The sequence below is a fragment of the Panthera uncia genome (assembly GCF_023721935.1).
Source record: "Panthera uncia isolate 11264 chromosome B2 unlocalized genomic scaffold, Puncia_PCG_1.0 HiC_scaffold_24, whole genome shotgun sequence".
Taxonomy (NCBI): Eukaryota; Metazoa; Chordata; class Mammalia; order Carnivora; family Felidae; genus Panthera; species Panthera uncia.
Window position 1 is genome coordinate 93,258,537 of NW_026057580.1, and position 23,409 is coordinate 93,281,945.

Sequence of the window (23,409 nt, forward strand, 5' to 3'; positions counted from 1 at the left end):
TATTCAAAGCAAATTTTCAAACCTAGTATCCTTTTTCTTTAAAAACGGGGATTTTTAAAATAGTTTTATAATTAGTGGTGATGTTGTTTTACTTTACCTTCGACATAAATGATTTATATATTAAGTTAAAGTTGTCTGATATTCACGTACATTCTAATCGGGTTTAGGGAGTGAGGAGGTTTCATATTCAGAAGCCAACACCACTTTTCTAAAATGTAGAAGAGGAGATCCTCGGGCCCAGCACGGCAGACGGTAGCTCCAAATGGTGAAAAGTCCTTTAGCCTTTGGCCAAATATCAGGTCTTCATTGCGGACTGTGTGAAAAGAAGGGTTTTGTTTTCTTCAGAGGATGGAAGAAGCCTTCATTCCTTAGGTTTGTTTTTGTCTCAAAGCCGTGTCTAAAATGGGGGTCTACGGTTGTGATGTGTAATAAACCTTTTGATAGTCTGGCCCGTGCAGTCCAACGTTTAGATGATGTTTTTATGACGAAAGAGATGACCGCTGGTAGCCGTACTGCACACGGGCCAAGGATCTCCGTGTTGTCGTCTCAGGTCCTTCTAATGAAGGCGACAAGGCTTGTTTCATGTAACCAACAAATAAAGGAGTCCAGGTACACGGCAGTTGGGAGGGAATGGGGGCGGGGGGGGGGAGGCACAAGAGTAGGACGTAAAAATAAATACTTTACACACTTTTCTCCCACGCCTATAAGTATTAAAAATTCTAGCTGGAGAAGATTAGAAGGTAATTAGCCAACTCAATTACTTATAAAAAATATAAAAACTCACAAACCAAATGATGCAAAAAATCTTTTTAATCTAAAATCTCATTTCCCAGGGTTAATTAATAGCCAAGCCCTGCCAATTTTTATTAGTGTATTTGACTAACAAGAGGTATTCAGCATTTTCTTCAAAGTATGAGAATATAGAATAGATTCTGATAAACCTTTCTAAATGGGGGCATGGTACTGTATGTAGGCAGGTCAAGGAAAAATAGCCATACCTATATCTTTGGTGTCACCAAAAGGATATCCAAAAAAGTCAGCAAATGTTGACATGTCAAGCGATAAGAAATTGCCAAATGCGAGTTTACACTCTGGTAAAAATGGCCGTAAAAGGAAAATCTCCACCCACAGTTCTGTAGTGCAAGTCTTCAAGTGGAATTCTGAAAAATAAGTTTATTTCATAAGCAGGAAACAGCTTCCAGCAGCGTTATCACTTGCCCCTCTTCCCTTCTCTCCCCTCTCACCCTCTCTGTGCGCGTACGCGGTCATCTTCGTTCTCAAGGGAGGCCTCGGCCGCTACTCAAGGAGGAAAGTCATGAAAAGACTGCCCACGTGTCTAAAACTCAGGCCAGAAGGCGTGTGTCTGTGGCCGCACTGGAGCAGGCTCCAAGTGACTGCCCTGCCACTTCCCCACATTTGTCATGTTCACGAAACCAAGCCTTTTTTCCCCAGGAAAAAGTACCTGAACCCATTAGTCATTTAGCCCTTTCCCATCGTTTTGGGTTCATCACGACACAGCTCACCTCGAAAGCACGCCGGGGCCGGGACCCCGTGTCCTCTGCAGCACCAGCAAATATGCCACCTCTTTCTTAGAAGGAATGGTTCTCTCCCCTCTTTCTTCAGAAACTCACTAGTTTCCCCAAACAGAATACTTTTCAAGCAATTCCCACCTAGTCCAGAAGATTCCATGTTTCCACCCAGCATAGCAGTCTTTCCTTCTCCTATTTCTGTACATGCTGTTTGTGTGTGTGTGCGCGTGTATGTGTGTGTGAGCGCACGCACGCGTATGTTTTAACACAAAAGGGTTCAAAATGCACACACGCACACCCTTCCACACACACACACACACACACACCCAGCATTTAGTCAAAAAAAAAAAAAGGGGGGGGGCGTGGGGAGGAATAAAAAAAAGAAATCTTCCCCAGGAAGCACTTCTGGAAGTTAAGCTTCTACTTGCTTTTCAGCCACAGGGCAAGTGCCGAGGGGAGGCCTAAATAACACCCCCCTTCCGCTGTAGGGCTGGCAGCGCCCGGGGCCCACAGCACAAACGCTGAGCGGGATCCACGGGCAAGGCAGGGAAGGTACCTGTCAGACTTCCTAGAGCGAGGTGTTGTGCGTCTCCCTCACGTTACCTGGGAGACTCACATTCTCGTCCCTAGCTCTCTTCCCCCAGAGGACCTCCACACCGTTCTGATGGACACGTGTGCTCCGCAGTGACTGTCCCGTTGGCGGGGCCGGGACCCTGTGCCTGTGGCGGGGCGGTGGGCTCCCCGCCACAGAGCAGGCTGCCCTTGTCCGTTTCATCCCCCACCGGTCCATCCAGGGGGCATCCCCTCGCAGCACCCGGGGCCCGGCGAGCCCGGTTGTCTACAGGCTCCAAGGCTTCCCCTTCGCCTTCCGAGATGACGGTCATGGGGCTGCTCTGGATCCGGTTCCGCACGCTGTATCTGCTGCTGGCCGCAGAAGGCGGGGTTCGGCTGCGGCCGTACCGGGGGCCGGAAAAGGACAGACTCCGAGGCATTAAACCTTCGTTCTTGGCCCACTCCTCCTGGGCCCGCCTGTTCTTGCTTGGGGAGCAGCTTGACGGGCTCTCGGGGGCGTCTGGTGAAGGCTCTGACCTTGATCTCTGGAATCTAGGGTCTGTGTTCTTCAGCATCTCGGCTGCAGACATGCGGGCACTCGTGTCTGCCCGACTCCCCTTTTTTAGCAGCAGAGCTTTGAAGTTGTCACTGCTGGTGCTGCTTTTACGGACACTTCTCTGAATTGACCCCACTTGCTTCGGGGAGGCCAGGCTGGGGGCAGCACCAGTGGGTGTCACTGGCGGGGAGGGAGAATGGTTTCGGGAGTGATCATCATCTGAATCTTTACGGCCAAGGACTTTCCTCTTGGATCTGAGATTTAAGAACATGAAGATAAAGGTTCATTCCCAGTGGGCCATGGGATGTCGGTCACAGCCGCCCTGCTTCTCTTACTGCATACTCCGGTCACCATTTATTAAGGGTTCCTTTAATAGTTTATTTTATTATCATGTGAGCCCATGACCCAGCTACAATAATGATTAACTCATGGCTGCCCTTCTTTCATCTGTACCCTCACTGGATTACTTTGAAATGAATCTTAAGATATCATATTAACTCACTGTGGTAAGGATCATTTCAAAAGTTTCTATTGCCGTATTTTATTTAACACTCCCGTATTAGACTGATCCCGAGTGAATTTCACTGCCGACCACCCTTGTTTGTAATCTTCCTTTTCTTGTTTGGTACTAGCCCTTCAACAAGGCTAACAGATAAGTCAACCGCCAGAATATCCCCTACCATGAGGGAGGCCCCCACTTCAGGTTCTAGAACAATTCTACAGCTCTGCGTTCTCATACATTCTAGAGTGTGACATAAAACCAGGCTTCCTTGGCTCTTACTGGCCCATATGTCAACTTCTGAAAATCCAGTTTTCCAGAAAACTAGAGTGAACCTTCCACACCAGATCCTGTTTCCTGACTGACTTCAGAAAACCTCTCAGTGATCAAGACAATCTGAAGAATGTGGGTGGAATGTGACAGAGGAGGGGCCTTTAGGGAAAGTTAAGATGTTTCCCGGAGGTGTTTCTTGTCCTCAGTCTCTAAGAAGCTTGCTGTTCAATGTGTTTTGTATGCAGAGTGACTCAGAGATAATAAAGCAGATGAGCCAGGGGGCCCCTTGCTGGTCTCTTCACAATAACAACTCAGTCTGCAAGGAATCTCTCAGCCAGATGCAGGTGCTTTAAGAAAAACTCGGTACATTTAATAAAACAACGACATGGGTACATCTTTTTGTTTGCTATAAAATTATAGAATATGCAGCAGGTGCTTGCAGCACCAAGAGGTTGGTACTGTATATACAGACTGAGAGCTGAACTTGAGCACTACCAACCTCTAGCTGTGTGACCTTGGACAAACTAGTCCGTTTTCATACTTGTAAAAATGGGGGCGAGGATACTACCCTCACAGGTTCGTGAGGATTCAATGAGATGAAGAGCCTCTGGAGTCACACAGACCTGGGCTAAATCCCATGCTAAAGCTTCCTTGCTCTGTGACCTTGGGCAAATTAAAGTTTCTGATCCTTGGGGAGCCTGGGTGGCTCAGTTGGTTGAGCGTCAGGTCATGATCTCACGGTTCGTGAGTTCGAACCCCGCGTCGGGCTCTGTGCTGACAGCTCAGCGCCTGGAGCCTGCTTTGGATTCTGTGTCTCCCTCTCTCTCTGCTCCTCCCCTGCTCACACTTTGTCTCTCTCTCAAAAATAAATAAAGATTAAAAATTAAAAAAAAAAAAAGTTTCTGATCCAGTATCCTATCTGGAAAGTGAAACAACGGTAGAGAGCTCCTAGTTTATCAATAATGATGAATGCAAATAACAGCCATAAAGTGTCAGGCATGGAAGATGTGCTCAACAGACCTGTGAGTGTCATTTAGGGAAAAATTGTTCTTTCCTCCTGCTGCTAGGCCCACTTCAGTGCTGTTTTTACTTGGCCTTGCACAGCAAGACACGGGAGGAATGGACCCCTAATGGCTGCCCTGGGCTCGGTGCTCCCACAGTCCTCTTCATGCTTCTGGCCAAAAAGAAGCCCCCAAAGCAGAAGACAGGAGATGGTAAGGACTGAAACAAAGTCTGAAGGGTGTCCAAAGCTGGCGTGGCACCAGCCCCTTTGAGACAGCAGAGCCTGGCCTATGACCCTTTGGTCCAACGGCTCTGCATGGTTGTCAACAGACAGCAGTGCTCTGGAATACATTAATGACCAGCTGACAGAAACCACAAAAATAATAACATCGCAGAATCTTAGAGCTGGAAATGGCTTTAGCTGGTGTGGTCTGACCAGGGAAGGTAACTGATACCAAAGAGTGAAGTCACACAGCTTAATATAAGAACTAGGACCTGATGGAGTATCTTCCTACCCATAGTGCCTGACCTCACAACCTATAGCAGTCACCTTAGACAGTGAATGATTTAGCACTGAAGCTATGTATATTGCCTTATTTGAACGTCTCAAAAGCAGTTCTGCCCATCTCATTCTTGCAGGTACTGCTTTGTAGCCTAATTTTTAGTTTGTTTTTTAAAAGGTAAGGGTGTGCAGGGTGCCTGGGTGGCTCAGTCAGTTAAGCGTCCGACTTCGGCTCAGGTCATGATCTCGCGGTCCGTGGGTTCAAGCCCCGCATCAGGCTCTGAGCTGACAGCTCAGAGCCTGGAGCCTGCTTCGGATTCTGTTTCTCCCTCTCTCTCTGCCCCTCCCCTACTTGCATATTCTCTCTCTCTCTCTGTCTCTCTCTCGCTCTCAAAAATAAACATTAAGAAAAAAAAAAGGTAAGGGTGTGCTGAAATCCATACATCAAGCCACAGGTATACTTGATTAAAGTTATGGCCTTTAACTGTAGATTTAGAATTAAGAGAGGAGATGGGAATTTATAAAAGTTTTTGTTGTTTCTCAAAAGCAGCTGCCCCTGAAAATGAGAATTAAATCTAAGCACACAAATTCTCTGCATATATGTATGTATACACACGCACACACACATACATGCTCTGTGTGTGTATTTCCAAAGAAGATGGCTATAAAAAGCACTCAAACAGTTAACACTGGCTTGAAAACTAATTATTTCAATAAATATAAAAATTTCACACCTCAACTGGTGTTCTACATTTTCCATCTGGCTTTAAATCTGAAGTGAATTCATTTGCATTATAAAATTTGAAAGCTGTGGGTTCAGTTTAGATACTCTTTCTTTTAAATTATTAGCTTAGGTGGGGCGCCTGGGTGGCTCAGTCTGTTGGGCGTCCGACTTCGGCTCAGGTCATGATCTCGCGATTCACGGGTTTGAGGCCCGCGTCGGGCTCTGTGCTGCCCGCTCAGAGCCTGCAGTCTGCTTTGTGGATTCTGTCTCCCTCTCTCTCTGCCCCTGCCCAGCTCATACTCTGTCTCTCTCTCTCTCTCAAAAATATATAAAACATTTTTAAAAAATTAAAAAAAAAAGAAGTTTCTAAATTATTAGCTTAGGTGCTGAAGAATATAAAATAAAGCCCAAAAAACCAGACTTCAGATGGATTTTTATTATGTCCGTTAATACATTATCAATACCAAAACAGAAATTAGCAGTCGTCTTCCCTTGCTCTCCAATCCATACCCTACTTGGTCTCCATTTCTATCGCATGTACACAGAATGACACAGACGGGCTGATTTCCACATCTGTAGTAGATAGAATTCACTACTAGGAGGCACCACAGATTTTTCAGTGTCTTAAGAAGGTTGCCAAAGTAAAATATGGAAGAGACATTTGGCGTATTTTTCAGAAAAGCACATAGTAAATTGGCCCCACAATAGTTGGGTTCCTCACTGAGACCAAGTACTTAGTACACAGAGCAACGAGCAATGTATCTTCTCTGTAGACTGCTATTTTTTTTTTATTTTTATTTTTTTAATTTTTTTTTTTTAACGTTTATTTATTTTTGAGACAGAGAGAGACAGAGCATGAACAGGGGAGGGGCAGAGAGAGAGGGAGACACAGAATCTGAAACAGGCTCCAGGCTCTGAGCTGTCAGCACAGAGCCCGATGCGGGGCTCGAACTCACGGACTGTGAGATCATGACCTGAGCCGAAGTCGGATGCTTAACCGACCAAGCCACCCAGGCGCCCCTGTAGACTGCTATTTTAAATATACATGTCTGCCCATTTAGCAAACCAGTGCATTCCCTATGAAATGAAAGATGCCACATCCTGGAAGAATTTCCCGATAGTTAAATTCCAACTGGTTTCATTTAATCCAGAAAATATTTACGGTGTGCTTATTATGTCTCTAGCATGGTTAGAATAGAAACCTCTGTATAAATTTCTACAAATGCCACTAACGTCCGTTTCAAAGACGTAGCATTTTTCATTTTACAGTTTTCAGAAATAATTTCCTAAGTAGCTACACCTTTCTATTTCTAATGAGATCAAAGAAACCATTGCTAAAGAGGCAGTCTTTAGGGTCTTTGGGGGTATCGTACCAATGCTAGAGCCAAGATGTAAAGAACCTAATTCCTGGGGCACCTGGGTGGCTCAGTCAGTTGAGCATCAGCTCTTGATTTCGGCTCAGGTCATGATCCCAAGGTTGTGGGATCAAGTCCTGTGTCTGGCTCTGCCCTGAGTGTGGAGCCTGCTTCAGATTCTCTCTCTCCCTCTGTGCCTCTCCCCTGCTTGTGCTCTCTCTCTAAAATAAAAAAATAAATAAAAATAATAAAAGACTCTACCTTTAAAAAAGAAAAGAAAAAAAGAACAGAATTCTTAACAAACACCTAATTCCCCAGCTTGGTCCCCCCCCCCCCCCCCCCCAACCCCTCCCCAAGTTAGATATTTATATGCTACACAAGGAATTTCAGATCGGGATAACACTGTGCTTTTCATCTCATGCAACAGCCTTGTCAGATTCCAAGAGCTGGGAAAACAGTCCTGACACAAGGTTACTTACATGGAGAGTCAAATGATTTTATAGGATGCTTCGTTCCGGGAAGAGAAAAGGGACCTTGACTCAGGGCCACATAAGGTGCTGGCAGCATAAAGACACTCATAAGAGTGTCCAAAAACACTGTGGTAAAGGAGTTGAGAAAGCAGCAAAGGATTGATACCGCTTTGTGGTTAAAAGTACTTGCACATATCCAATCTCATCTACTCTTACAGTGACACTGTTATGAGCACGTGGCTGTTTACAGCCAGAAAAATAAGGCAATATATATATATAGCTTTGGTGCTAAATCATATTCACTCTCTAGGGTGACCATATGTGAAGACTCTAACAGTTCAGCCAGTTATTTTGAAACATTTACTCTACATTTTTTCTTAAAACCCAACAATTTCTGATGCCAGTAGATGGCACTAACAGTATACACTAACAAATTCAATTCCTTTCACTCCCGCTTTGAAAAGACTGTACTCTTGTATGGCAACATTTTAGTAGCCAAAGAAAACTGCGCTAAAAAATCCTGCTATTCCTGTGAAGTAAAAAAATAATAATAAATGAATAAATAAATAAATAATAATAAACCACCCTTAGGAAAGAAGCAATCCTCTAGAGCTTAGCCTGTGCCTATCTTCTGTCCACAAAACACAGCATTCCTCCCCCTGGACTAGACCATCCGTCGCTCTAATCCAGTTCTTGTAAATACTCCATCACGTGACTGACACATTGCATTTCTTGCCAGCAAGTGCAGTGCTGGGCAGAAGGCACCCATTGAGTCCCTGTCCCCACGTCTTCATAAAAATCAGTGGAACAAAGGAGAACAGAAATTGGGAGTCAGAAGAAAAAAAGGAAAAAACATAGACACAATGCTAAAAAAAAAAAAATCAAGTTAATGGGTGACAGAAAAAAAGCTCAAGGAAGACAGACTGAGGAACCACTTAGAAAGACTCAGAGAGTCGATCGCCGATAAGAGCGAGGAGCTCGGGATACCTGTGAATAGCTGCGAAAAGGTCTTCTGTGGTCCGGGGTCTGCTGGGGGTCATCACCTCCTCACTCCCTTCTTCCCTAAGGAAGTCGCAGGCCTCCGAGGAAGCAGCCCCTGTGTCCGGCTCCGGCACCCCGGCTGTAGAGAAGCAAGCCGATACAGGACGCGCACAAGTGACTTGAATTGGCACTTTTCACCAGGCTTCCCCATCTGCTTCCCTGCCATTCCCGATAACGTGAGAACCCCGGGACAGGCAGTGGGGTCGGCAGTTTGATCTTTTATTTGGATCACAAATAAAAGACAGCCAAAGCTCACTCTCTTCTGTTGAAGTCCAGGGCTCCTACTGAATCTCTCCCTCCGATTTTGTTGCAACATTTCTTTGCAGCTCTCCAGAAGGGAGATTACTCATTGCTGTTTAATAAACACCCTGTCTGCTGTGGACCACTCTGCCCCTCTATTTTCTGACGTTCAGTAAGCCCTACCCTCAGATCCAGATTTTTTTTCTTTTTTAAATATCATAAAATGCCAAGTTGGTAACCTAAGTGTGAGGCAGCACAATGAGCCCACATGCGGCTAGCTTTACCTTGAACATGCACCGGCCCTATCTTCTGCCTGGGCTGCATGTGGTCGGAGGGGAAGGAGAGAGAAAAGCAGACTCACGCCCTCCGTCCTGTAGAGACAGGCAGCTCTCCGCGCTGCCTCCACCGTCTGCACTGTTCTCGGCACCTGGCTCCTCCTGCTTGGCGGCTGGCGAGACATCGGGCTGCACCATGGGGACATTGGCTCTCACTCTGCCGGGGGAAGCGGGAGCTGCAGCCCCTCCCTCGAGATCCGAGCCGCCAGGACCGGTCTCGTCTGGACCGGCCCCGGCTCTACAAGTCTCGGCTGCCTCTCCCCTTGTGGGGCTGGGCGATGCTCCGCTCACGTTCTCCGCGGGCTCCGCTGTGAAATCTCTCTGCGGAGGTGGCACCACAAGGAACAGTTTGGGCTTCTTGGAAATGGGGGGTGGCTTCCTGCCGGGGGACGGGCCGGGGGGCTCCTGGAGCGGGGCGGCCCCGGCCTCCGGCTCCGCGGCGCGGCCCGGGCTGCGGCTCAGGAGGCCACGCTCGGCTGCACCGTCCTGGTGACCCTGACTCAAGCTCTTGGCAGGAGTCGGCGGCGAGCCTGTCACAGAGGCAGTCTGGCTTTCACTCTCCATTTCATTTATGCTATTTCGGGATTTCAGGAAAGCAGATGGCTTTAAATGATACTGGGGAACAACCGGAGTTAGTGTTTCCTGAGATACTTGTTCATATAACAGTGCTTGCTCGGGTCCTGAGTTCTTTTTCACGGGCCTCAACTGTACCATCTGCAATGCTTCCGTGGTTATCAGGGGCATGGGGGGTCTACTGCCCTCCTCTTTGCTAGCGGGCTGCCTAACGGCCTCCCAGGAGCACTCGGGCTGGCCGGATTTTTTGAAAGAAGGCCTGGCATCTTTCATCAATTTGGGGTCAAGGGGTGGGGCAGGCGGGGGAGCTGAGGAGGGTACCGAGGCAGGGGGAGGCGGCAGGGAAGCCGAGGCACCCAGAGGAAGGGGACTAAGTGCCCTGGGGGGAGGGGGAAAGCCCTGGCCAGGGAGGGGACAGAAGGGAGTGAGAGCTTCCGGTGGTGGAGGGGGGAAAAGGGGAGACTGAGGCAGAGAGCCCTGGGGGGAGTCTACTAAAGGCGGGGGAGGGGGAAGAGGAACCGCAGCAAGGGGAGAGGCCAGCGCAGAATCCGGCTTCTTCATCGTCCCGCTTCCTTCCGTGGAAGTGTTGGAAGACAGGGAGGTGGACGACGAGGAGATGGACACTGAAGATATCAGGGAGGACTTCCTCTCTGGCACCTTGGGCTTGGTCTTCCCCTTCCCGTTTGCTGGTGACGCGCATTTTAAAAACACAGGCACAGGGGTGAGCGCTGTGGGTGTATTCGACTGGCTGGAATACCCACTGGATGGAGAAGTGACTCTGTGGGACTTCTCCGGTGACGTGACCTTTGGTTTGACGGCGCCACCGGGCACCTGGGGCATCGCGGTCCCGGAGCCCTCCTGGACCTGGCAGGCTGGCCCGTCTCCGGCCGGCGCCCCGCTGCCGCCGGGGCAGCCCCCGCCGGGGATCCCGGGGTCTTCCTGCGCGCCCGTGTAGTCAATGTAGTACCCCCAGGGGTCCGCGTACTCGGACTTGACGCTGCTCGTGTCGCTCTGCGACGGCGTGGCCCCGCACAGGGAGTACACGTTGGGGGCGGTGGCCGAGGTCATGCTGCTCCCCGCGCTCACCGTGCTCTGGCTGCGGGAGCGGGACAGCCAGGGCTCTTCACAGTCACTGCAGGGGCTCTGCGAGGGCGAGCTGCCGCCCCTGGCCTTGCCCGGGAGGTTCAGCTGCAGCGAGTGCTGGAGCGAGGCGATCAGGCTCTCGTTCAGCGCCTGTCCGTTGGCCTGCACGCCCTTCTTGGGACCCCTGCGCAGGGAGTCCGTCCGGGAGGGTGGTAGGGGCGGCTTCTTCGCTTTCTTCAAAGAGATGTTACGCGAAAGGGACTTGTGGTCACGTGGCCGGTCCCCTTGGCTCTTCCGAGCTCGCCCATCAAAAACATTGACCACACTGTGCCTGGGGTTCCCGAAGCCATCGCTGCTATTGCACAGGTTTCCAGATCCGTGTCCGGGGTCGGGGTGCATAGATGCGTAGAAGCCATCGTGCTCCTCTGAATACAGGGACCTGGCATCATCTTTGGTCGACGTTTGATCCAAACTGCAGCTGCTCATGTTACTTCCGGGAGTGGAGAAGCCGGGAGTTGCCGCACGTGCCTTCAGTGGGGATGCCCGTCCGTTACCTGCGGCGCCGTATTCCCAGGGCTCCGAGCTGCCGTGCCCCCCGCCCTCGGAAAAACTGGACTCGCTTTTGCCATCCACATCCTGGGCGTGCGCTGGAAAGCCCAGGTTGTTTTTACAGTCGTAGGTCATGGCTTGGGATCCATTCTCCCGACCAGCTGGAGTATTTAGAGAGACCGCTGAATCACAGAGGGAGGACAGCATGGCTGCACTGGGGGGATGGGGATCTAGGGCCTGGGAAAGAACAGTGGGGTGACCCTCAGTCCAGTGACCGCCGTGAGACTGATGGCCCTCTTTACTAGCATGCCTGGACAGGAGGTGCTCTCTGGATTTTGCCTTCAGGTATGAACAGGAGCTGGTAATTTTACCGTCCAGCTGTCCTGGACTGTGAGCAGCATGAATAATAATGACCTCTGGAGAGGATGAGAGCGTGGCGTTTGGGATGATGCTGGTGGAATAGGTTGCGTGAGGAGAAACCACACACGCTGGGCTAATCACGTTCTCAAAGTGCCTCAGCTCCTGGGACTTGGGCCTCAAAAGTGTTCCGGTCCTCGAGGCACCTCCTAAGTGTCCTAGGTTTTCATCTACTTGTGGGTTCCCGCTCTGGTAGGGGCGCGCGCCATCCAGGTCTTCCGCAGGGCCCAGGGGACCCAGCCGTGGCTCGAGGGACTGGATGTTTGCCCTTGCTCCAGAACGTGGAAGGCTGTGGAAACCAGCATCACTGTGGAGGCGGGAAGGGAACACGATACCCGCGGAATCGCTCAGCACAGACATGTTCCCAGAGGAGCCTGAGAAGTGGCTCATCTGGGCGGCGATGCCTTGCCCCTTCTGTGCCCTGATTCTTCTCATGGAAGGTGGTACAACTTTCACTTCCTCAGTCTGACAGCTGGAGTCCCTGGTTTCTGAGCGCTGCCCAGCAGCCCGAGAGCTGTCAAGCCTTCCTAGTGTGGAGTAGTGGTCTGGGGTATACACTGAGTGAGCACCGACCTCATCCTGGCCGGTGCCTGATGCTGGAGATAAAGCAGAAAGAGGCTTGTTACCTAAAAATAAAAATATGTTAGTTCATCACTGATACCCTCATCCCCTTTTTACTCTGCTGTACTTAAAAATATTTTTTTTTCAATTCGATTTAGTTTTTCTTTCCTCCTGTAGGCACCTGAGAGTTTAAACAGTTATTGATACTCCTAAAAATAAAAACCCTTCTTATGAATGTCATGTACTTCTCTCGATTTGTACTTCAAACCCTCCTATAGGGTGAGCGCTACATATGGAATTCTCAGTTACTCTCTTTAAGATCAAAGCTGAACACTCTGTGCAAGAGATACTTTTCAAATAACCTCCTTTCGGTAAAGATTTCAAGGTGGCCTGTCACCCACCAGGTGACCGTGCTGAGTACCTGTCAAGCTGTGACGATCTTTCCCAAAGACAAATGAATGTAGTGGTTCAATAGTAGGGCTACAGAGATACCATTTACTGGGGATATTGGTATCAAACAGTGTTAATTATATTAATTTTTTATGTCAGAAGGAATTCCAAGGGAAAAATGATTTACAGGCCCATCTGTGTATCAAACGTTTCATTATCCATCTTAGACCATTGTCATCTGTCTGTCAGTGACATTCAAAATCCAATGGCAATCTGTTATGTTCTGCTGGGGGGCAATCTGTTATGTTCATCCAGTGAGCATTTCCTCAAATTAGGGTTATTCATTTCTTGGAGCTCTAAAACCAAATGAGAGCAGGTATGTTTAAAGGTGGGGCGGGGCGGGGCGGGGAGGGGGGAAGCATAAGGAGGGCCAAACAGAGAGGGAAATGGATGAGAAAAAACCTTAAGTGTAGATAACAGTTAGATTTCAAAATACCTAGAAAGGAACAGAATCTTAAAAACACAAATCCAACATGAAACCAACAATTTAGCCAAAGTGGAGAGGCAGAGAGAGAGAGAGAGAGAGAGAGAGAAGGAGAGGGAGAGAGAAACCAATTCATGCATAGTAACTAACCACTAGGACACATTAAATCTTGAAAAGCAACAGCAAAACCAGTTTTCTCTACACTGTTTCAAAAACTGAAAGATTCTCAATCATGGGCTTTGCTGAGCAATGCAAGTTGGGTGCCTGCTGGCATCACTGTTCACCTGGGCAAGGACACCAGTGGTGATGGGATTCCCGCGAACTCCTTCCCTATCCCACATGAACTAACTACGTGTCCCTGACTGGACATCCAAATACCAAGGACATTACAAAAATGGCAGCAATGTTTTGTATGAACCATAAAGGAGATGTCATCCTGTGAGGAATAAAGCATAAAGCCTTTTCCTTCACTGTGATGACGGAGAATATTTTTATACTGGTATCTTTTAGCAAAGAGGATCTGTTTCCTCCCCCTACTTCTCTGCCAGTTACGCTCACTGAAGACAGACAGACACACACATGCACACAACGTTCTCCCTTAGAAAGAGAGGAAGTGGGTCAAAGGGCAGGAGCAGGAGAAAAATCCACTTTGAGGAAAGAAAACAAAAGATGAAGGTTTTGCTATTTTAAAAGGTATTTTAGTAGGTGGGGAAATCGACTTGCATGGCTCCACCAGTTTGCTTCCAAATATTCAAGTTACCTTATTCCATTGAACAATGGATTTTCATGCTTTTTCTTCTAAGATTGAAGCCGTTTTGCACGGGATCAGTGGTAGATTTTTAATGGTCTTTAAGGGCCATAAACAAAGTACTGATTCTTTCAGGTAACAATTCTGAATGTGAAACCATTTTAGGCTTCTGAAAATGGAAATATAACCGTTTCTTCGCCATTTACAACCCAGTACAACTTTCTTATTAACCAAGTTTTTCTAAAGACTTTAAAAAACATGTGTGAAAAACAAGTCACATATCATCCGTCATAGGGACCACCAAAGTTCTATTCCCAAAACAGACTGCCTAATATTTTCATAGTACAAAAAGTGTCACATATTATAGGATATAGATGAACACTATCTTGACCAGAATTCAATAACAAAAACAGACTATAAATAAAGAGATGTGTGGGGCACCCGGGTGGCTCAGTTTGTTAAGCATCTGGCTTCAGCTCATATCATGCTCCCATGGCTCATGGGTTCAAGCCTCGCATCAGGCTGTGCACTGACAGTGTGGAGCCTGCTTGGGATTCTCTCTCTCCCCCTTCTCTCTCTGCCCCTCCCCCATCTCAAAATAAATAAATAAACTTAAAAAAATAAGAGAGAGAGGACTGCAAATATAGACCTCTCGGGTGCTGCTAAAAATCTTGAATGGATTTATCTGATTTTACAACATAAAGAAATAATTATATTTTTTCTTCTACTTATTACGCAATACTACAAGGTATGTCGAATTAAAAAAAAACATATGTAATCAAAGCTAGTTAATTTAAGGTTTAATAGATGGATTTTTAAAAAGTCATGTCTGGTCTTATGTTCTTAATGTTCTTTGTACAAACTATCAAAAATCATTCAGAAGGGGGATTCCTTTAAATGAAGCTTTTTCTGCTTGGGGAATACATATTGTTCAAGGACTATTCAAACTCTTCAGGAGCCAAATATAATTGTATACCAACAAAATAATCCGATCTGATTCTAAAAGATGAAAACTCATAATGGGTTGTTCAAATACATTTCTATGTATATATAAGATAATAAGAGTAAAGAAAAAATTAGAAATTTTGTCCGATTCACTTAAATGGAAGGCAACGAATTCTAGGCCATAAAGACTTTAGACAGTAAATCTCATAGCTTGACTTCAAAGTACAAACTGGCTCATCTCAAAAATAAAAATAAAAATAAAAATAAAAATAAAAATAAAATAAAACAACTCGTCTCTAGAGTCCACTGTTTATGGTTTCTGAAGTGAAAAGTGCATACAATGAAGCACAATCAACTTTAATTCTGGAAGAATCTCTGGTTTGATTTTTAAAACTCCAAATCTCCAGCAACTTGGGCAGTGTCTAGTGGACAGGAAGTATCTTTCCTAGTGAATGTTTTCTTTTCAGATAATCATATCCTTTTTTTTATCTAATTTGTTTGACTCAGCCATACTTCCCTCTCCTTCGTATCTAAAAAAGACTAATTTTTAAGGAAAATACCAAGTGTCTATAAGCTTTCAAACCAGACACCTTTCAAGTACGGAATATTGGGGAGAAAAGGCAAGATCAACCAGAAGTCATAAAATGAAGGAAGAAAATACATGATCCAAATTTTCTGCTAAATGTTACTCTATTCAATATTTATTTATTTTTGAGACAGAGAGAGACAGAGCGTGAACAGGGGAGGGTCAGAGAGAGAGGGAGACACAGAATCGGAAGCAGGCTCCAGGCTCTGAGCTGTCAGCACAGAGCCCGACGCGGGGCTTGAACTCACAGACTGTGAGATCATGACCTGAGCCCAAGTCGGACACTCAACCGACCGAGCCACCCAGGTGCCCCAAATGTTACTCTATTCAAAGGTTATTTTCCCTTACTCTATCAATCCTTTCAACTAGTCTATCTATAAAACTACAGTTGTTTCTTATCTTTTCTTTCTTTTTTTTTTTAAACTAGCTCTCACTTCAATACAGCTGTCTCAGTGGACCACCAGCTATGATCCAGGTTATGTCGACTGTGCAGTGACATCAACTGTCTCTGTTCGGCCAAGACCACAGCGCAATGATGTGGGCAGAGCTATTTCCTTTCTTCCACCATTGCTGGTGTTTCTACGTCACATACAAAAGAGATGGGAGCATGGGCCCCAGGGACTCGATTACTGATTTTAAAAATACAATTACAGAAGACCTGATTTACCTAGCTGATCAGATCATTCCACTAAGATCAAAGAGGCAACTGAGTTATTGGCTCCATACTGGTTGGTTTAGTAATAAAAGTGATAAATTTCATTATCTCTGAGGTTCTAGAAATCATGTTACATATATACATAGAGAGAGAGAGAGAGAGAGAGAGAGAGAGAGGGAGGGGGGAGTGAACAGGGGAGACACAGAGATAATTCACACTGAATACTTGTGTGCATGTATATGTTTTTCTGAGTCAAATTATTCTTATACTCTTTGCACAAAGCCATCCAAAACCTACCTATTTTGGTTGCACAGCCATTTAAAATGTAGACTACCCTGAAATATCAACCCTGTTATCTTACAAAGGGCATGTCTTTAAAGTCACTCCTTTAGGTTAAGGAACGTCCCCTAAAAGACCAGTTAAAATATAAACTTTGCTGCAGTGTTGTAACAAATTAGCCCATTAAGTATCTACTGAACATAAGAGTATGTACTAGTCTCTCACATAAGTTAGCTGTCACCTAAAGGAAGAAAAAAAGAGAAAGAGTCTGAAAGAATGAGATCCAGGAGGACCGGCCCAGATCTGGAAGCAGATGCAGGGGCACGGACGGAAGACAGATTTCTTAAACCCTGTGGATGCAATCTCGCCTTTGTTTGCAATAAGACCCTGTGTTATGAAATAAGACGGGCACTTGTATGTCACCTGGGTCACCGGAACTACCTAGAGCAAAAGCAAAGCATTGCTATTCTTGTCCCACTGTGGCTTCGGTCTGGAAGGCAGAGCATACATATCGGAGAACTGGATGGCAGTAAAAGAGAGAACGCCAGGTAAAGAAGAGTGAGCCCTCTGTCCCTAAATCAGGGCATTTCAGCACGTGTTTTGGGAAAAAACACATAGGAACAATGTCTGTAGCACTCGGAAGCTGAAGCAGGCAATGCTACCTCAAAGTATAACAGATCACTAGAGCTAGGATAAACCCATTTTGACTCAAAGACTGCGGGGCAAGTTCCAAAAGAATTATCCCGAGTATCTAGACTGTAACCTACAAAAGCAAATAAAAGTAAAAACATCAGGTGAAAGCAACTAGGAGGAAATAAGTCCACAGGTTGGCTGAAGAGAAAGAGGCAAATTTCAAAATAGGCAGTATTAAGTTCCCTACGGTAATTACAAAAGCAGCTTTTATGTTAACCTATAGTGAACCTACCAGCACCAAGTGCTTCACCTGTATGAATTCATGACACCCTCAGACAACCCTATGAGGTATGTTCTGTCAACATCAACAACCACATTATTTGCATGAGGAAGGAGACTCGGGCAGGTGAAGTAACCAGCTTGAGGCCACCCCGGGCGTCAGCGGCAGAGCTGGGATTCAAATCCACACATCCGGCGCCAGAGTCCCTGCCCTGGCCCAGCGTGCACTGCTGTCTGTGTAGACATTCCCGATGAGCCCATTGAAAACCAAAGGAGGAAGGGAATATAGAAAGAGGAGAGTGAGAGGGTTACCCAAAGCATCTATAAATATAAGCATAAATAATATGGATAGGTGAATTATGAAATAAATAACCTTCTCTGCTAGCCCCCCCCCCAAAAAAAAGATGGGGGGGGTTCTTTCTTTTCTGTTTTTATCACTGGTTGAAAAATATTGAATTAAAAACCTATGAAACTGTTTCCTTGGACATTCCATGAAGGCACTATCCAACATAAATGAGTATTTTCTGTTGTACTGAAATTTACTAATTATCTCACACTTGCTGTCTCTTTGATGACAAAATGGCCATCACCGTTGTCACTATTAACTAATGAAGTCCATCGTCATTATCTGGAGTCCCAGAATGAGTTTTTGGTTTTATGAAAACTTAAAACCTAAACGAAAGGTAAATTTCATCGTGGAAATACCCAATGTGCAAGGCACATGGAGATGCTGACATTACTGTAAATGTCTATCACCCCAGTTGACAGTCTTTACATAAGCTCTTCCTGTAACCGTCTCACCAAAACTCAACAAATCATCTGCAGGGGATGTTAAGACTTGTACCCAGTGCTGCACTCAGGAGAGAAGCTGGCCCTCTGGGGGCACCAAACGGCTATCAGAATGTATTGATCTCGTAAGCACCACAATGAGGTTAGCGTAGTAATGCTGAGCAGTAACGAGGGGCAACAGAATACAGTTCTGATGAGCCATACCTAGCTCCTTCTGTATGTTGTCAGGGACTCCTGTAATAGTCTTTCTCCTTTTGACTTTCTTCGGTCGTCTTACCAGAGTGTCTGTGTAAATTAGAGACCGCCGAAGGCTGGCCTGGCGATCGAAATTCTCCCCTAATATAGAGTAGTAGAACAAGCAAAGCAATGTTATTCTCAAGCAAGCCGACACCATGCACTCTCTTCGAGAAGCTTGTTGTAAAATGATAAGAAGGTTATTAATAATGATGTTAGCCAGTCATATGATGATGAATGAATGCCGAAGGCCAAAAAAAGAAGGAAAGCACATTATCGTCATAAGGCTATTTTTTCATTTCCGGTCTACTTCCAAAGGAAGCACCTTGATCTCACTTGCACATGAGCTGGGGTAACAAGTGCAAATTTGTTAACATGACTTGAAGAGTGATTCTCTGTTATTTACAAAAATGGGTCATTTTGGAAGTGTTTTACACAGGCCCTATCGTCACCAAAATCACCCTTCGCATCAGCGTAGGTTGTGGTGAAGGCAATGAGCGTATTGTATTCACTTGTTCTCTCTAGAGAGCAATATGATGTCTTGTCCTGTGTGAGGATACAAATAATCAAGAATTCTTGGATGCAGAGCTTTCTCTTTCTGTCAAGGAGGCTGACCATTTGGGCAGGCTGCGGTAATTGTTATGGTGTAGATACAACTTGTAATGACCAATAAAAAGCCTTATAATGATAAAGTACTTTTACCACAATGAGACCCAGTAGCACTGCTGTTGTTAAAGCTGAACTGCTTTCTTTCTGTTTCTTGATCACTTTTTACAATTGATCTTAATTCAGACATTTCAGGTAGTTTTGCAATCAAACCTAGAATGCCATATCCACAGGACTGTTTTCTGTCCTCTAAAGTACGAACTTGTGTGATTAGCACACCAATGGAAACCATAAAATAATAAAGTATCAGTTACTGATTGGTCTGCTTTAAATTATTTCCCAGTTTAAATAAAGAAAGTTTTGTAGTACTGTCTCTGTTAAATGGTTATTCTCCTCAAAAAGAGATTTAAAAAATACATATACACACAAATGATATACTCCCATCATGCTTATGTTGTACAAAAAGAAGTATATAAACATTCACTCTTTTTAGCAATATTGACACACAAAGTGAGTATGTTGTAAACAAGGCACCCTCTATTTAAATAGGAATAAACTGTGATTAGAAACTTCTTTAAAGCAAAACAGAGGATAAAAGATCTGAATGATCAAAACACATTTCATGTACGAAGCAACAAACACAAATAAATGCTTGCAACTTTGTTCCTAATGGAGAAAACCAGAAATGATTGAGAGAAGATGGTGAAACACCAGGAGGTATCATCACTGTGATAAACGCATCACTAAGTACAATAGCACGTATGATGCTTGTAAGGGGGCAAGCCACGACTTCAATGGTCCATAGTTCCCTGCCGCAGAGGAAAACAATTTCCTTGTATGAAGGTATTAAAAACAGGCAAAACATCAACAGATAGCTGCATTTAGTCTCTACTTTTGCTTCCTTAAAAACCAAAACAAGAGATAAACCACTCAAATCCCAAGGAAATTAAGAAACAAACCATGAGAATGGACATCTAAGACATATGCCATTAAAGGCACCAAACTCTCCATCTTGCATCATGGCCTCAAATGTCTGTCCCCGATGGTGGACTAAACATTTCTTGAGGGTAGGTACCATGATTCTTGTACTTTAGCACCCCCTGTGTCACTCAGTTCAATGCCTGACACAAAGTAGTTACTCAGTAAATATTTGTTGAGAGGCACTGGTTCACTCCCTTTCATTGAAAAACAGCCTTAGTCATGGTTACTACTTAGAAATAAACTTAGCTAACGGCAGACATTAGTACAAAGCCAGCGTGCCAAAACTGTTAAGCATGGGACCACTCTATTTATCTTCCAGGTGGAAGGCTTTTAATCCACATGGCGAATAGGAAACCTACACATGTATGCATTTCATTTGAAACATTTTTTTTTTTCCTTCCTCAACTCCTAGAACACGATGATTCCCTACAGGACTATGACTGAGGGGATTAAATTGATTTTCATGCTGGCAGCTCATTGTGCTAATGTTCTGCTGCTATGCCTGGCCGGCTTCACTCTGGACGTAAAATAATATATTTATCGACGTTTCTTTCCCCTGCTGATCCTGACTGAAAATCAAACCGGAGGGTCAATGTTCATCCAAATAAATGAACACATGACAATTCCCTACAGGAAGCTATATTTTAGTCTCAAAAGCCTTCTAGGGCTGCAGAAACACATCATTTGAAGAGGAGGAAGTGGTATAACCTAGGTCAACTCGACTGCTAAACATGAAAATTTTAAATTTAATGCTTCTTTGTGTCAGAATAGTAGAAAAATTAACATCTTTATGTAATGCATGTATATGTATGTGAACACATGGATCCAGAAGATGGACCAAGACACATGCAACTAGATACTAGATTTGATTATTATAGTTCTGAAAATGTTACTCACTCAATTAAAAATAAACTGCGTTTTGACATAACTCATTTTGCTCACTTCTTTGTCATTTGCCTTTCCTATGTGGCATTTGAAGGCCTCCTTTTAAACTCTGTGTAATTCATATCTACTTAGTCATCAACAGGAGGGAATTACAGCTCAAAGAAATGGCAATGTCTTCTGTTGTTACAATGCATTTCATTGCAAATGATTATTTCCGAGGCTGTAGTTACTCTGTTTTAAATTTCCTGATCTCAAGATAATGCATTTATCCTAATTCCATTAAGGACTGCCATATTTCATAGCACAATCTTCTTATCTTACAATATTACTTTGGAGGCATCTAATCATATATAATGTAATTTATGTTTCTGCTGCATTTAATCAATCAAATAATGTAATGCGTTTTCTTATAGAAAATTTGTGTCCACATATTCCATTAAGCAATAAACACACTTTATTCTGAAACACAGCTACTTCTAAAAATAACCTTAAAAAAATATGATCTAGGTGCATGAGAATCACATTTGGGAAGATCAACGTTATTTGCAAAGAAAATGGAATCAAATACTACGCTATTCCTTTAAGGCTTAAATACAATCAATGTGGGAGAATGTACCTGGAATTTAAAATAATTCATGCACTTATTTACTAAATTTCTCAGGAATTCAAAGTAGATGTAATTTTTATTTTAAGTGTAATTTTTAAACATCTGTAAGGTTTTTTTTTTAAAAAAAAGTCTGCATTAACTATCAAAATACAAAAACCTTTCTAACAGCAGACCACAGCATTAGCTTCAGAAATACAGCAAGGGTGCTATGGGTTTCCATCCTAATTTTTTATGAAAACTCAGCCTTATTGGTCACCTGATATTTTTTAGGTTCTGGCCCTAGAGGCCATGCTTTTGTAAGGACTGGTTACCAATGACGATTATTAGCAACCAGTTTCTCTTGAATACACTGTCCAATGTTAACTCTGAACACATCTATTTTACACTTGGTATGCTTCCCAAACCACAGACCTTTTTTATGAGGTACGGAACTGATAAAGCAGGAAAATTCTGGTGTCTTTTAACAGTTCCTCTAATTTCATGAAATACTGTCTTTGAGCTTCATGTACCTTGTTATCTGTCCCTTTAAATATTACAGATGATTAAAATCTGAGCATAATGTTCCAAAAGAACTTGAATTTGAAGATTATAGAATTCAAATCATGGGGATCAAAATATGACTTGACCATCCTCTTAACTTTAAAACAGTATTTTCATAATTCTTACTGTTAGTTCACTTGATATTCTTATTTTAAGCAATTTGAGAAGACAGAAGGGGAAGAAAATCTATCACTCAAAAATATCACAAAACTGTTACTTCTTCACTTCCATAAATACTACATAAAATAGCCCTTTAGAAGGGAAACGTCATTGTTTCCTTACCCAGGGCCACATTTAGAAGATGTTCCCAAATAAACAAAATATTTTAAAGAAGCAATTCAATGAAAAAAGACACACACATTTTCTATGAATTCCATGACATCCACCTTTGGTGACAGCCCTCTAATCTTACAAGCAAGAGAGATTTCATATGCATGCACACATGTAAATTTTAGTATTCCTTTCCTTAAACACAGAGCAGGAAGCCAGACTATAACTATTTACCTTTAGTGTATAAGTGAGATGCTAAGAGCATATAAAGTCATTTTCCCAAGTATGTTTAGAAACCTATCTGTACAGCAAAGCCTACCAGTTATATTAATGGGAACCACATCAGCCTGGATTGTTTGGGCTTGCTGTCGCATCTTCTCTTCTGGCGTTGGCAAAGGAAGGGACTTGGTCCAGTTCGTTTGAGTATGAAGGTCAGAGAAGTCACTTGAGGTTGGCGTGTTAGGTCTCCTGATGGAAATAAGTCTTTCCTCTTCTGATGAAGAAATAGAACACTGCAGGGAAAACAGTAAGTAGATGCTGTAGTGTGTAAATAGCTGGCAAAAACATTTAAAAATAAATTCCTTGTTTAAAGCCTTTTTTCAACTAGGTTGCGGGCGCCTGGGTGGCTCAGTCGGTTGAGTCGCCGACTTTAGCTCAGGTCATGATCTCACGGTCTGTGAGTTCGAGCCCTGCGTCGGGCTCTGTGCTGACATCTCAGAGCCTAGAGCCTGCTTCAGATTCTGTGTCTCCCTCTCTCTGCCCCTCCTCCACTCAGTCTGTCTCTGTCTCTCAAAAATGAATAAATGTTAAATAAATAAGTAAATCAATAAAATATTTTTCAACTCATTAAAAGCGAGCCAAAAAAAGAAAACAAAAACCAAAACTGGCCACATTTAAGAAAGAAGCGATAGTTTGCAAGAAAACTGCTCATCATCTTGAGCATGACCCGTTATGTATATGATTCACGCCGTTGCCTTAGTCTCTAAACCATGAGGTCTGCAAACGGTTTTGTTGACCCTCGATATCTTTTCAGTTCTTCCTGTTTCTCCTATATTTACTGTGGTCAGAAAGCTTATGGATTTAGTTGAATGCTAGAAGCCCGGAGAAGCATCATGGCTGTGGCCATCGGTTTCCATTTTTATTAAAATTTTGTTTGCTCAAAGTCATTTCTAGCCTCAACCTCATTTCCTTCAGGCACTGACCTCAAGGAACATTTCTGGAAGGATAGAGCTATTGT

General features: G+C 44.4%; 1 protein-coding gene across 2 annotated transcripts in view; it reads right to left on the minus strand.

Annotated features, from left to right (window-relative positions):
• Positions 1–792: 792 nt before the first annotated feature.
• NHSL1 (NHS like 1) overlaps positions 793–23,409 on the minus strand; it is a 106,888-nt gene continuing 84,271 nt past the window's right edge. For both annotated transcript variants that reach the window (XM_049654443.1, XM_049654446.1), the window contains exons 4-8: positions 22,492–22,684; positions 18,254–18,385; positions 9,105–12,296; positions 8,450–8,582; positions 793–2,891 (exon numbers count right to left, since the gene is read on the minus strand). In XM_049654443.1, the coding sequence (XP_049510400.1) occupies positions 2,156–2,891; positions 8,450–8,582; positions 9,105–12,296; positions 18,254–18,385; positions 22,492–22,684 (4,386 nt within the window). In that variant the 3' untranslated portion in view covers positions 793–2,155. The remainder of the gene's footprint in view (positions 2,892–8,449; positions 8,583–9,104; positions 12,297–18,253; positions 18,386–22,491; positions 22,685–23,409) is intronic.